Raw genomic sequence first — 15923 nt, forward strand, 5'->3', positions numbered from 1 at the left:
TCAAGCTTTAATTTATGCATGAAGTATGGCAGTTGAAAATTAGTAAGGTCAGTTTTACAGCTGGACAGCAGTGGATTTGATACGGTTCCATGTCAGTCCTTCTGGATCAATTTCGGTCCTTGATGCTGGTATATGGGTATTAATTTACGCAAGCAGCATCGCATTCGTGCTTAGAATATCATGATATGAAAAAAAAACCTTAATTTCGGAGTATGCATGTAGTACATGTATATACAAGAATTTAATAAGTCGCTATGAATTTTTAAAATGGTCATTTCAAATTTTCCAAAGTCTTATAAAGCATGAAAGGTGTTTATTGATTGATCGTATATATACAGGCCTCTTTGATTAATTATCTGCATTCAGTGTGAACTGTACTTGGCAAATTTAGAATAGGGGATTTAAAACAAGAATGACTTGAAGATATTTTTAAACCGTAAGGAATATTGCAGTGAAAAAAACTTCCGGAATGGAAAGGGAAATACCAAATTAATCATTATTACCTAGATACAATAATCATATTATATCTATGAAAATTCAGATGGGTGATCGCCAAGGCAGTGGAAGGTTGATATTAACACAGGATGTGTTTGATTTTATTAGGTTAGCTTCGCTGTTGGATTTCACCAAAATTCCTTTGATTTGTATACTGGAAGCAGAAGAGTCTCTTCGGAGCCTTTTAACCCGTCAACGAAAGTGTATAGATAAACTTGTGCAGGAAAACAAAATTTTTCAAGATGAGTATAAAATTTTGCAACAGGTTGAGAAAGCAGAAGGCCCGACCGATATCAGTTTACTTGATGTTCGGTTACTGTGTGTATTGGTTAGAAACTTTGGTAGTATCCCTGGTCCGAAAAACGGATGGAATCGGAGGGGACTGAGAGCAGACGACAAAAGCAAAGGAGCAGACGTACTACGAATCGGGAACATCCGGAATGAATGCCATCATTTGCCGTCATCTAACAGAATAACGAAAGAAAAATTCGACGAAATTTATCCAAAACTGAAAGAGGTTTGCTTAAATTATTTAACTGTATTGTGAAAATGTCAATTTAAAGCCTTGTCTGTAAAGAAATGCGAGTATTATTCGATCTCTTTTGGGTTTGATTTTTACACTCAGGTTCTGAGTAGATTAGTGGGAGGAACTCCAAATGAAAGAGATTTCCAGTCGCTGGTCAGTGAATTTGACGACCAGGACTTTGCCAAACGCCAATGTAATACGAGGACAATTTTAGAGAAAGTCGCCCAAAGATGTACGTGTACATTGTATGTTCTTTCATTTGTATATAATAATTGATTGGGTTGTGTGTTATAGTACGAATTATATGTTAACCATCAATGTATTTAATAATTATAGCTGTCTCTGAAAATTGTACATGTATGAATTTTTTTAAAAAGAGAAAAATATAGTAGGCCCAAGTTTAATTAAAGACATATTTAGTCCTACTTTTCTCTTCAATTCCGTAGTTTTTATATGATAAAATATAAGTTCTCAAATAAGGTAAATATACAAATGACATTTGTCAGGTAATCATCGATGTTTAACTTTGACCCGAGTAAAGACAATTTTTAATGGTAAATTATCATTAATATCGTTATTGTTATTTTATCATTTAAGGGAGACTCAATACTGGATGTGAAACTTCGGAGGAAAATACGGACATTGATGACTCAGAAGATGGAGACAACGGTGATGGTATATCTATATAATTATTCTATATAAGTATTCAGGTTTACCGAGCTCTATAATCCAAATCTTTCGTATTTTTAAATACATGTAATCAATATATAAATTTAAGGGTCTTCTCCATTTAAAAAAAAAGTTTACGTACTGATATTACATGAACATGTATCAATTCCACCTACGAATGATATTGAATTTGTATGGCATCGAATTTTCTTCTGCAGTATTGTGTTGCAATAAATAATTAAACAAGAAAGGGTTTATTCTATGATAATTATGAAAATAATATATAAACCTATAATACATGTAGGCAATATTCAAATCAGGGAATCGCAAGTATGAAACGTATCATCAAATAATGTGTCTTTGCAGACTCGGTTACATTCCTGAAGTGTTGTTTTGCAAACGACGTCGGTAGCGTAAAAAGGAAATTAGATTCACTGACAAAAGAAACTATACAAGAAGGCATAGCAATCGCATGTAGGAAGGGATATTACGAAATGTTTAGGATATTAATTGATCAATACGGGCTGTTGAACCACAACGACCTTCGAAACGCATGCCAAGGCGGATCACTGGAAATCGTATCGGCAATATTAGAGAAACTAAATCAAACAACCTTGGAAGATCACATCACAGAAAACGTTGGGTTCAGGCGATGCTGCATTCACCATGCAGCTAATTTAGGCTTCAGTTCCATTGTAAACTGCCTCATTCAAAAGATTCCAAGAATTTTAATGGCGGTGGACAAGGCAAACAATACTGCCATGCACTTTGCCAGCATGAGGGGACACACAGATGTCATGGAAACTATCCTGCAAACGAAAATTGGCAGGACTCAGGTGAATGCTCTAAATGGTAAATGCCAGATTCCTTTACATTTTGCAGCTTATTTTGGACAACTTTCAGCAGTCAAGTTTTTGATCGACAATGGGGCAGAAATAAATTGCAAAGACAGAGATGGGAATAGTGTGGCAGACTGGTGTACTAAGGGAAAGGAACAGAGTTTACAGTTTTCCTGGTACGATCCGGAACTTCAAATCTGGCCTGTGAGTTACGGGTCTCCCGAAGACTACGAAAACATTAATAAAATTCTTCAAGGTTGATCTGTATATCGGAGGTAATAATTTGGTAAAAGGTTTTACCAGTTCAATTTGAATTGGTATTTTTTTTAAGCCGCAGAGAGTTGTATGTTTTAACCTTATTTATTAATATCTTGCGTTTTATGTACAAATGTACTTTAGTATTACAAATTTAACCGAAATAAAAATTTGAAAGTGAGTTTAATATTTGGAAATACTCTAAAACCACAGAGTTAATCAATGCAATGAAATAACGGGAGTGTTGAAAAAAAATGTCAAGATTCAAAGATGCATTTATCTCAGTACTCGAATTTTCCTCAAGTATGTTGTCTCTCAAAATGTTGGATTGGAGCATACATGTATATTAGCCATGACGATTTTGTCGAAAAGCATACACTCATGTTCTCATAGTCTTAGATGGAAAATATATTTTCATCCCGAAACGTTCAGATTGTACGTTTCTGCGTCAGTCCTACAACATTCATAGGCCTCTTGTGAGGCCAATGGTTGTTGTGGGGCCCTTACCAATAATGACGCTGCAATAATAGGGCGATGGTAACTATGAAATTTGAGGGAATGAATGATTGGCTCCAAACCAAGGACTTATATATTGTTGACAAAGGCTTTCGAGATGTAATCGTGTTAATTTCTTGAAGAACGGGGACTATCTGTAAAAATGCCCGTTTACTTGAAGAAAAAAGTTCCAAACAGCATACTACAGAAGTCGCCTCAGCACAAAGATATGACGGATAGTAGAAATCATTTTTAGAAGATTAAATCAGTGGCAGTTTTTTTTTTTTCGGATAGAGTACATGTAGTGTCAAATCAATATATTTTACATCTTGGAGAGTTTCTGCGAATCCTCATTGTTCAAGGGGGACCAATGTTCGTGACTTTCGAAGGTAACCCTTTCCCACGAATTAACATCCACATAAACGTGTATACAATTATTTTTTTAAAGCATTTTTTAAATTATCCCGATTACACTTACCAACAAAATTACGTTCTCGCGAACCTGGAAAATTTTGTCTACCAACGAACATGGACCCCAACGAATATAACGATTCCACGATATGCAACAAGTATCGTCCTCACAATGATACATACAGCTTGCTGAATGATTGTGCTGTGTACACATTGTCAGCATTATCTGGTACCTATAATTATACATGTAGCATATTGGATATTCCGACAGCAGAATTCTAATTTCAAATCGTTGATTTTTATTTTCAGTAATGCTATGAGTACCTCTACATATCATAAATAGCATTGATTTTACTTTCGTCTGTATGAATTTCTTTTACAAAAAAGAAGGCATAACATACGTGTATATCACTTTATGCGACTTCAAATAAAGATACTTTACAAGAATACAAAACCAAGACCCTCCCCCCCCCTCAAAAAATAGAAATAAGTCAAACGAGTCTCTCTTATGCTTAACATAGTATATCGCATGTAATTTACACATTATTTTAGTAGCCTATTTTAGCACTATCGTATCCTCTTTGACTTAAAAGTCTAAATGCCACACGCTTATAGCCAGTTTGAGGATTTGATTCAGTGCATATAATTTCTAGGTAACCTTCTGACTTCATAACTTTCTGTAAGTATGGTAAAAAAAATATTATGTATGGTAGACCAGTTATGCAAATTAAAAATAATTCTATAATTACCTCTGGATTTACTCCGTATATCATACCTTCCGCAAAATATGCTTTGAGTGACAACTAACCGTAAACGATTCGAACTTTACGTGTTTTATTAGAGGAATGCGTCATATTATGAGATATGATTTAACCGATGCATAATTTGTTGTATTCAGATGTCCAAAATTGGTGCTGATAAGAGACCCCTGTCCCAATTCCAAAAAAAGTGTCAATTTTAGACGAGTTTACCTCTAAGGACTCCCTTAGCCATGAGTAAACTGAAGCCTTTCTCACTAGAGCAAAACTCATTGACAATCAGATTGAACTTGTTTCACATCGAAAATGAAATTATATAGACTTAAAATACGTTAAAAGAAAATGTAACTGAAACAAGAGGCCTGATAGCAACATCGCAGCCACGTTTACCTAAACAGCATCAATAACCGTAACTCTGATCAAATCGTACTTAATATGTAAATTATCTGGAAAATCTAGTAAAGTAGAATTTGATTAGATTTTAAATTTTTTCTCCACATTTTTATGCTAAACATTGAGCCTATTTTATTGTTTTAGTTGTTGAAAAGAGATTTTGAAGTTTTTTCTCTATGTAAAAATTAAACCCTTAATTGTGACCCACCCTTTGCCCGGGGATCATAATTTGAACAAATTTGAATATTTAAACCTCCTCAGAATACTTTCAGCCAATTGAAGCCTTTTTGGCCCAATAGTTCTTGAGAAGATTTTCTTATTTTTAACTCTTTATTACAATGTAAAAGTTTTTTATTTTCAGTAATGCTATGAGTACATATATATGTACCTCTACATCATAAATAGCATTGATTTTACTTTCGTCTGTATGAATTTCTTTTACAAAAAAGAATGCATAACTTACGGGTATATCACTTTATGCGACTTCAAATAAAGATACTTTACAAGAATACAAAACCAAGACACCCCCCCCCCCCTCAAAAAATGTAGAAATAAGTCAAACGAGTCTTTCTAATGCTTAACAGAGTATATCGCATGTAAATTTATTTAGACGTTTAAATAGATTTACACATAATTTTAGTAGCCTATTTTAGCATTATCGTATCCTCTTTGACTTAAAAGTCTAAATGCCACCCGCTTATAGCCAGTTTGAGGATTTGATTCAGTGATAACCTTATAACTGCATAACTTTCTGTAAGTATGGAAAAAAAATATTATGTATGGTAGACCAGTTATGCAAATTAAAAATAATTCTATAATTACCTCTGGATTTACTCGTATATCATACCTTCCGCAAAATATGCTTTGAGTGACAGCTAACCGTAAACGATTCGAACTTTACGTGTTTTATTAGAGGAATGCGTCATATTATGAGATATGATTTAACCCATGCATAATTTGTTGCATTCAGATGTCCAAAATTGGTGCTGATAAGAGACCCCTGTCCCAATTCCAAAAAATTGTCAATTTTAGACGAATTTACCTCTAAGGACTCCCTTAGCCATGAGTAAACTGTAGCCTTTCTCGGTAGAGCAAAACTCATTGACAATCAGATTGAACTTGTTTCACATCGAAAATGAAATTATATAGACTTAAAATACGTTAGAAGAAAATGTAACTGAAACAAGAAGGCTGATAGCAACATCGCAGCCACGATTACCTAAACAGCAACAATAACCGTAACTCTGATCAAATCGTTCTAATGTAAATTATCTGGTAAATCTAGTAAAGTTTTTCAAATTGTTCATTTCTCTTTTATTGTTTTAGTTGTTGAGAAGAGATTTTAAAGTTTGTTCTCTATGTAAAAATTAAACCACTAATTGTGGCCCACCCTTAGCCCGGGGATCATAATTTGAACAAAGAGATATTTAAACCTCCTGAGAATACTTTCAGCCAATTGAAGCTTTTTTGGCCCAATAGTTCTTGAGAAGATTTTCTTATTTTTAACTCTTTATTACAATGTAAAAGTTCAGCTCACCATTGTGTCCCTAACCTACTACCGGGGAACATGATTTGAAAAATCTGGCCACATTGTTCTAGAGGAAAAATCCTAATATGTCAATTCTCATTAAGGCCCACCGTACCCCAGGATTGATAATACGATCAAACTTAAATCTACACTTCTAGAGGGTGCTTCCACATAAGTTCCGTCTTTTCTGGCTATATGGTTCTTAAGGTGGCTCTATACACCCACAGTTTATTCCAATTTTCAATAGAAGACCACAAAACATATACTTATCAAGTATTATAATGATGATAGGGATAATATAGGTATTCTTAAAGAATTTTTAAATGTTTTTTCGTGTTTTTGTAATATATTTTTTTAAAAGTTACCTATCAACAAATTGAGAGAAATGTTTTTGTCATATGATGGATATTTCCTTCGGACACATAAAAAAAATATAACACTTCTTAACATTAAAAAATGTTATCATTGCAATTTTTTTAGTATTTCCCCAAAACATAATTTTTCATATTTTCTTACTCTGTTGACAAATCATCTGAAAAAGTTGCTTGATGTTATAAGAAAATGTATTTTAATAAATGTGACATAAAAATTGAATGAAAATCACTGCAAATAAACACAAAAAATATTTTAAATTTTATTTGGTATGAAAGTTCCTCAGGTAAGGGTTATCGTTCATCGTTCTTACGTCCCAAGGCCCAAACACCTTGGGGACTTTTCATTTCTGAGTTGAAGAAAATTTCCTAAATATAATGTTGGAATGATAAATACATACATATTTCATTACAGGCCTGTATAAGTGAACATATTCGCTTTAATGCAAAACTAAGTCAAATAAAAAAAGGGGAAAATTGACTAGGCTAATATGATTTATGTATCAAAACCTGAGCGAAATTCAAAGCAACCCACCCATCCCCGTAAGGTGGTAAGGAACATCTGTCGATATTAATGCGCATTAAAGTATATCATAATTGAAATACTTTCACCTGTTTAGAATTTTCTTTCACAGTATTCAACCAAAAAATACGTTTTAGAAAATTTTGGAAAGTTAACAAATTTATTGTTCTCAACAGGAATCGAACTCATAATCTACAGGTTTGTAGTGAACCCACTAACCCACTGCGCTACGGTATAACATATCGTTGATAGAAAGAAACTATTTAAAAAATTATACTTCTTTTTATTGTTTATTTCGATAAATAATACCACACATCGTGAAGGTGTCACATACCACATTAGTTGTAAGTAATGAATTTTCCAATTTAACAAATATTTCAAAAGAGCAGTCCACATACAATTCGCCTCAGTTTAAATCAACCAGTACCGGAATTGTTTGTTTCTAGATTTACTTTTTTGCGTACTGCGTCATCAAAAAGTGGTGTATAGAGCCACCTTAATTAAAAAAAGATTTTTGAAGATTTTTCTCTATTTATTTCTTTGTAAAAATTCAACCCCTCATTGTGAACCCAACCTTGAGGTTGCTTCTATCCAGTTTGGTCGTATATCTCAGTGGTATCTGATCTTCAGCTAAAATGGGAAAAGATTTACTCACACTGCCAATTCCATGCAGGCACGTAGCATCGTTTTTGAAAGGGGGGGGGGGCAGACTCATCCAAAAAATCTTGACAAGTAAAAAAAAAAACCTACTTTCTAAAATCCCGAAAATCCTAATCCGGGGGGGGGGGGGGGGGGGGGGGGGGGCTGTATTCCTTTAACTTCAATTTCACTGTTCATTTCATTATTTTCAATTCAATTTTTTAAATTTGTCCTATAAAAGTGTGGGGGGCAACTTTATGTTTATTTATTTTTTTTGTATGTAAATTTAAGAAAAATCTTTTCTGCGCAAAAAAGTGGAGGGGGGGGGGCAGCCCCTCCCCCCCCCCCCCCCCCCGATGCTACGCGCCTGCCATGGAAGAAAGATCAACACATCTAGTCTGCGCACACTGAAACGGAGCCCGATATAGCCCTAGGACGCTTTAAAAGACCTTTATAAATACGCTTCGGACTACAGGGACTAAGAGAATTGTTCACAGATTGTAGTAAGAATTAAAGTTGGCGCAAATATTTTTAACAACAGTGTTTAGGTGTCACTCCTTTGTGTACCCAACCACGAAAAAAGAAGGGGCCCAAGGGGAAACATCGCTCACCTAAGGCTGAGGAACAATAGATATGATAAAATCAGCTTAATGGAGTAATAATACAAACTATCTGGACAATGTAGGATAATACATCCTGTATAAATAAAAATCCATTTTTCCATATTCTTATTTTTATTATCATTAGTCCCTTTTCTACGTCATAACACATGTTGAGCATCATGATTTTCACAACTTTGGATCTACACTACCTGAAGATGTTTTAACACATGTTTCAGCTTTCCTGGCTAATTAGATTTTAAGAAGAATTTTTTAAAAAGATTTACATTATATATTCCTATGTGAAAATTTGATTCCCACATTGTGGCCCAACTCTACCCCCAGGGGGTCACGATTTTCACAACTTTGAATCTACACTACGTGAGGAGGCTTCCACACAAGTTTACTAAAGTATTCCTGGCTGATTAGTTTCTGAGAAGATTTTTAAAGATTTACTCTATATTTTCATATAATGTAAAAATTCGACCACTATTGTGGGCCCTTCTTACCCCCTCCCCCCAGGGGTCATGATTTTCTCAACTTTGAATCTACACTGCCTGAGAATTCTTCCACATAAGTTTAAGCTTTCCTGGCTAATTAGATTCTGAGAAAGGGTTTTTTTTTTCAAAGATTTACCGTTTATATTCCTATGTAAAAATTCTACCCCCAAGTGTGGCCCCATCCTACCCACAGGGGTCATGATTTTCACAACTTTGAATCTACGCCGCCTGAGGATGCTTCAACACAAGTTTCAGCATTTTTGGCCAAACGGTTCTTGAGAAGAAAATATTTCCAATAATTCCTAATTAACTCCCCGTGAAAAAGGGCATGATCCTTAATTTTCACAACCTTGAATCCTCTTTGCCTAAGGGTGCTTTATGCCAAGTTTGTTTTGAATTGGCCTGGTAGTTCTTGAGAAGATGTCAAAAATGTGAAAAGTTGACGGACAGACGGGCGACAGACAAAATGTGATCAGAAAAGCTCACTTGAGCTTTCAGCTAAGGTGAGCTAAAAACAAATTTAAATACATGTTTATTAATTGTACTATACCGGTATATTATGCAAAATATTTAATGTGCAACATTATGACAAAACCCAAATCGGCCAAAATGCGTGAAATAAAAAGCACTGTATTGTTATTACTATACAGTTATTTCATGACCTTTGCCCAAACAAATATGATTTTCATGTTTCTAGCTAATACCAATATCAAAACAACAGACAATTATGATTCAGATATTTACCCTGATGTATATACAAAACTAAATAGACTTTTGTTTGTTTGGCGTAGTTGTCATGGCCGTTTAATCAAATGTGCAAAAATTATATAAGTACATGAATATCAGATAGATATCAGTCAGATATATAGTACATGTACATCAGATAGATTTCATACATGTACATTGAACTCGACATGCGCCGTTCAAACAATATGGCAGCATATATCAAATATATATATGTAATATACAATATTAGAAATACTCTCTTGACCCGAGGAGCCTGGAAAAAACAGTGCCCCACGGAGACAGTATTCTAATCAAAATTATGCACTTTGTTGCTGAGTCCTTGAATACAGATGACCTGCAAAACCATTCTTTGTCCATATTCACTTTCCAGCACATCTTTCTTCTATTCTTCATGGCCATGACGCTGCAAAAGAAAACTCAACCCGAAAAAGCTATTCACAAATTATAATTGTACAAAAACAATACCTATGCAACTATTCACAAGTAGTTTAAATGGAAATTTATTATAATTTATAACCATGCAACCTAATTCTAAATAATGGGTTTGGGTGGGAGGGGATTTTTTGTGACCGACTCAGGGAACAGTTGAATATAAAAGGAAGAGCTTAACGCACACGCTCCAAGACCAGGAAGTGTGGAGTTATTGCCCTTGAATTAGCATTACTAGAGTTATAGTTCTTGCCCTAAACAATATGCTTAACTGCATGAAATAACAGGGTTTATCCATATTTGATAAACCTAATTATTTCATGACCTTTGCCCAAACAAATATGATTTTCATGTTTCTAGCTAATACCAATATCAAAACAACAGACAATTATGATTCAGATATTTACCCTGATGTATATACAAAACTAAATAGACTTTTGTTTGTTTGGCGTAGTTGTCATGGCCGTTTAATCAAATGTGCAAAAATTATATAAGTACATGAATATCAGATAGATATCAGTCAGATATATAGTACATGTACATCAGATAGATTTCATACATGTACATTGAACTCGACATGCGCCGTTCAAACAATATGGCAGCATATATCAAATATATATATGTAATATACAATATTAGAAATACTCTCTTGACCCGAGGAGCCTGGAAAAAACAGTGCCCCACGGAGACAGTATTCTAATCAAAATTATGCCAAATGGATCACGGACACTGTCACGTGAACCATCCGCCAATACCAGGTGGCAATTTTGACAACAATGACACCTGTAGATATGATACATAAGAATGTCTATACTTGGACATTCTAGATTCAGATATATGTATATGATATATAATAAAATAGATAAGTAAACGGACCATGACTTGCCAGAGATATATGAGCTAGTATATTTTAAGGATAGGTGCGAGAGGAAGATGTCACAAACTGCACAATAGCATTTTTCAGGGAATTTATGTATATATTGTTACCCAGATCTGACAAATGCACACCATCTAATCTAAATAATCTCTTTTGAGTTATCTGGATATCTTTATATTTGATAGATGCACCATTAAGCTTTTTCAAGACAAATGTTGCAATGGCACTATTTATTCTACGTCTAGAGTTTTCACCTTCAATGGTTGATAAAGACTGCCTCCAATTACTTCTAGGTAATATATGTGACCATACAATGAGAGTGTTTGGCAAGAGGTCTGCTATTTGAGATAAAGTTAGTTTCATGAATTTTTGAATACGTTTTAAGGTATTTTGAGGGTCCCCAATATTATTACCACCGCAGTGAATTATCAAAATAGTTGGTTGTTTATTAGCTATTAACATACTTGACACAGTTGTATACAAGTACTCCCAAACCATTCCCCTTCTACCATTCCAATTAATGGTAAAGTGGTTTAATCCAAGGTTTAACTGATTTGTGGTCTCTGCATATTTCTGTGCCCAATGAATAATAGATGAGCCAATGATCCAAACTGAATCTGAAATTTATGTATGATTTAACAGCATAAAACTAAAAATACTATTAACATGGTCTTATGTAGGATTTGAAAGCCGATGAACTCCATCTACCCATATGCTTGATTTGTATTTCAGAAACCCCTTTTAAGTACTGGTAAGTTGCACCTCCAATCCTAAATGAGTGCGACTTGAATGAATTTGTAGGTACTTCTAGGAATTTTAAGGATTTATACAGCATGGATGAAAATTGATATTGAGTCAATGGTTTAGTATTGCAGTGGGCAAATAGATGTGTTGCTTGAATGCATTGCCTATGACTTTGAAATTTTTGAAAAATTTGAAACATCAAAAAAGAATCTGGTGTTTTGGGTATTCTAATGGATGAACCGTTACCAAATTGATCTGTTTTTGAGCAACCCACAAAAACTATAAACTCATCCTCCAACATTTGAACATGATTTCTTTCCAATGCCACTAGTTCACTTACTCTCAATAAAGCAAAAATGCAATGAGAAATGCTGACTGAAATAAATGTGCTTCATACGAAGAAATAGTTAAATGTGGAATGATACTGGTAATTTGTGTTAATAAAGACAATGAAATTGGTTGTCTAATGTCCTGAGTTCTGCATGACCTTTTAAATCCTGCTAACAACTTTTTTACCAAAAAGGATTCTGTAGCATTCTGCCAACCATGTAAATTTACAACAAAACTCAAACCAGCCATATAAGATTTTGCTGTTGAAAATGCAAACCCAGATTCCTTCATATAAGCAATAAACATTACTATATGATCTTGAACTCTGAAATTAAAAAATGCTTGGATGCCTTGTTTATAAACTTTACTTGAGTTTTTAGATATACTGGCTTCTAACAGTTGATCTATAGTTGATGAATAAATATAATCTCCCAAAATGGAGCAGGAATTTGACATGGAAAATTGTCTGCTGTAGGAGCCAACTGTCGGAATCTTGACCACTGAAAGCGAGAAATAGCATCTGCTATATTGTTATTTTTTCCCGGAACATGTATAGCTCTAACCTGGATATTATAACTAAGGGTATACAATACCAACGCTCGAATCAAAACCATGACCCTGTTATTTTTTGAAGACTTTTGATTAATAATATGAACTAATGAGAGATGGTCAATATGTAACAATAACTTTTTTGCATAGAGTTGTTCTGCCCAAATAAAAAACCCCAAAACAATAGGCACAAGTTCAAGAAAAGTAATATCTTTTGTTGTCTCATAAAACCAATGTGAAGGCCAAGCCAAATAACACCACTGACTGCCAAATATAACCCCACACCCTTTTGAACCTGAGCTATCTGTATAAAATTTGAGTGTCTCATCATCTTGCCATGTCAAAGATGGAAAAGGGGTTAATCCATTAAATGGAAAGATTTTTTACCTCCTGCTAAAGCCGCATATACACGACGACAAAATGCTCTTCCTGAGGGCAAAGCTTTAACCACAAATGCTAGTGACCCTGCTAATGACTGTAATTTTTTAACGGTGACCTTTTTACAACTTAAAGCATCATCAATTTTTTCCAAAAGTTCAGTAACTTTATTTTTTGGAATGAAAATAGTTCTTGAAACTGTGTCAATGCCTAATCCTAAGAAACAAATAGATGTACATGGACCTTCTGTTTTTTCTGGAGCTAATGGGATCCCTAAAATTTCAGATAACTTTATCATATGAGCCATTAACATCTCACAATCAGCTGTGTTTGCTCTACCTATAAATAAAAAATCATCTAAATAATGAATGATCCCCCTTGAATTTGACCTTTGCTGCAGCTCCCAGTGAAGGAAGGAAGAGAACATCTCAAATAATGAACATGAAATTGAGCAACCCATTGGCAAGCATTTGTCCACATAATATGAATTTAAAAACTTGAAACCTAGCAAGCAGAAATCTTCAGGACAGACTGGCAACAATCTAAAAGCACTTGAAATGTCCATTTTGGCCATTAATGCACCCTCCCCCATCTCCTGAATCAGTGACAAGGCTTGATCAAATGTAGAGTACGACACTGAGCAATATTGCTGATCAATGTGATCATTGATACTATTACCCACTGGGTGTGATAAATTAGAAATCATACGCCACCCCCCCCCCCCCTTGCTTTTTGGGGAGGATACCAATAGGATTACACCGCAAATTTGAAATAGGTGGACAGGGAAAGGGGCCTAAAATTCTACACAATTTTATTTCTTTATTTATTTTTTCATGTAACTCAACAGCATGTTCCTCTGCAGATATCATGTTTTTAAATTCAACCTTTTTTCTAATGCCTGTATATTGAAGTGAAAACCCATTTTTGAACCCATTTGATAGAACTGTTGCTATTTCTTTGTTTGGGTAATTTACCAGTAAAGAATCGAAGTTAGATGTATTGATTGGAGTGCTGCCAATATCCCATAATTTATGTAACAAGTTACATGTAGGTTTGCCGTCCTGTGGTTTGTTGTCGATTCCTGAAAAATTTGTTGTTGGAATTAAAATTTTCCGAACGAGCAGGTGCATTTTTGGGAATTTGATTAGATTGATTATTTTTGAAGCAGTTAATGGAGGGATGATATGCATTACATGTGATGCACTGATGCAAATACTTGCGATATTGTTTCTGACAAACACCTTCATAATTGTAGGCATAACATTTCAAATACCTACGAGTTGACTGATTTGACAATTGGGTTTTATTAACTGTTTGCATGTAAAACAACCATAGTTCAGCATCAATAGATCCCCAGTTTAAAGAGGAGTCTACAGACTTCTTTAAGCGAAATTGCATAATCCAACCAACCTGAATTGTTACTAGCAGCCCCCCTTTTAATTGTTGACATATACCTCAAGAGTGAAATGGCTTGTAGTGGATGTTTTTCTAAGTATATAGAAGCATATATGAAAAATGCATCCATCCATTGCGAGAAGTTTGTAATTTTTGTTTCTTTATTTTTTGGTTTGACCTGAAAAACACCCCCCTCGAAAACAATTTGATTTTGCATTTCTGTGCAAGGCTCTTGAAGCAACAATTTGTTTAAATGAACAACTTCGCCATTCCAAATTTTATCTTTGAGAGCTTGGGATACATGGGATCCCAGTATAGAAGTAACACTGTTAAATGGGTTTGGCGTGTCAATATTATTTTCCAAATAATTTTCTGTACCTTGATTCATGTTGGTGGGAACATGTGACGACCACGCACTTGGTGCATCAGGGGTGGGGATAACTATGGGCGGCATGTTGTGAGGAATCATCCCAATCATCCCGCTCCGTGACATTCCCTGGCCTGCTTCAGTTGACGACTGTGTCGCTGCTGTCGTCGGAGCCGCGGGTGTTGGAGGAGTCGCTTGTGTCGGAGGAGCATTAATATTGGAGCTGTTTGCAACGGGCTGTCTCACTTGACCTCCTCGACGATTTCCGCGACGACCTCGTGCCAATACACTATTCGAGGCAACTGTATTTGCTCCATTTGGTACGGCTGCGTATGGGCTTCTCGCCTTAGATTACTCTCAGCATGATATTGAAATAATATGCCGGTATAAAGTAATAAAACTCGCCGATTAAAACGATAAAACTTGATTATTTCTCTAGTTGATTTTTTGTGACCGACTCAGGGAACAGTTGAATATAAAAGGAAGAGCTTAACGCACACGCTCCAAGACCAGGAAGTGTGGAGTTATTGCCCTTGAATTAGCATTACTAGAGTTATAGTTCTTGCCCTAAACAATATGCTTAACTGCATGAAATAACAGGGTTTATCCATATTTGATAAACCTAATTAATAAAGATGTACATATTGTATCATAGATGTTCATATTGTAATTAAATTAACAGATGCATTTCATTTTTACCTTAGATAAGCCTCTCCCCGTGAATATATGTAACATCACAAAAGAAGTTTACGCACTGATGCATGTCCATTATTTGCTTTTAAATTATTTTAGTTGCAAATCTCTGAAGAGATGACTTCCCTGCAGTAAATAAATAATGAAGTTGGGATGGAATACGTCATTTAGGTTCTTTTGAAGATTTCTTTTTTAACTGCTTTCAATTTGTCACAATGACAGAAATATATAAAACAACATTTTCCTAGGGGAATAAGCAGAGTTTTATATCAAGTCTTTGAATATAAAACAACATGTTTCTATTCACTTTGAAGCAACAGTTCAACCCTGGAAACATTATTGATGAATTTTAAGATAACATTTTAATTTCTTATGTTTCTATGAATAACAATGTGGAAATTCTCTTGTACTTC

At 34.7% G+C, this 15923-nt stretch overlaps 1 protein-coding gene across 2 annotated transcripts; it reads left to right on the forward strand.

Annotated features, from left to right (window-relative positions):
• Nucleotides 1-305: 305 nt before the first annotated feature.
• Nucleotides 306-3104, forward strand: LOC105330249 (E3 ubiquitin-protein ligase MIB1). Of its 2 annotated transcripts, none has more exons than XM_034445213.2 (4): nt 306-1012; nt 1121-1253; nt 1619-1690; nt 2057-3104. In XM_034445213.2, exons 1-4 carry the CDS (start codon nt 530-532, stop codon nt 2788-2790), a joined length of 1422 nt encoding a protein of 473 aa, XP_034301104.2. In that variant the 5' UTR covers nt 306-529; the 3' UTR covers nt 2791-3104. The 2 variants fall into 2 exon arrangements, with proteins under 2 accessions (XP_034301104.2, XP_034301102.2); XM_034445211.2 differs by having other exon boundaries at nt 308-1012; nt 1619-1696; nt 2057-3099.
• Nucleotides 3105-15923: the final 12819 nt, after the last annotated feature.

Source organism: Magallana gigas, chromosome 5 (assembly GCF_963853765.1).
Source record: "Magallana gigas chromosome 5, xbMagGiga1.1, whole genome shotgun sequence".
Taxonomy (NCBI): Eukaryota; Metazoa; Mollusca; class Bivalvia; order Ostreida; family Ostreidae; genus Magallana; species Magallana gigas.

Coding starts and splice junctions, on each gene's coding strand:
- LOC105330249 (XM_034445211.2), top strand. CDS start 530: ATGAAAATTCAGATGGGTGATCGCCAAGGCAGTGGAAGGTTGATATTA. Junction 1,013..1,120: donor TTTATCCAAAACTGAAAGAG/GTTTGCTTAAAT, acceptor TTTTACACTCAG/GTTCTGAGTAGATTAGTGGG. Junction 1,254..1,618: donor AGAGAAAGTCGCCCAAAGAT/GTACGTGTACAT, acceptor TTATCATTTAAG/GGAGACTCAATACTGGATGT.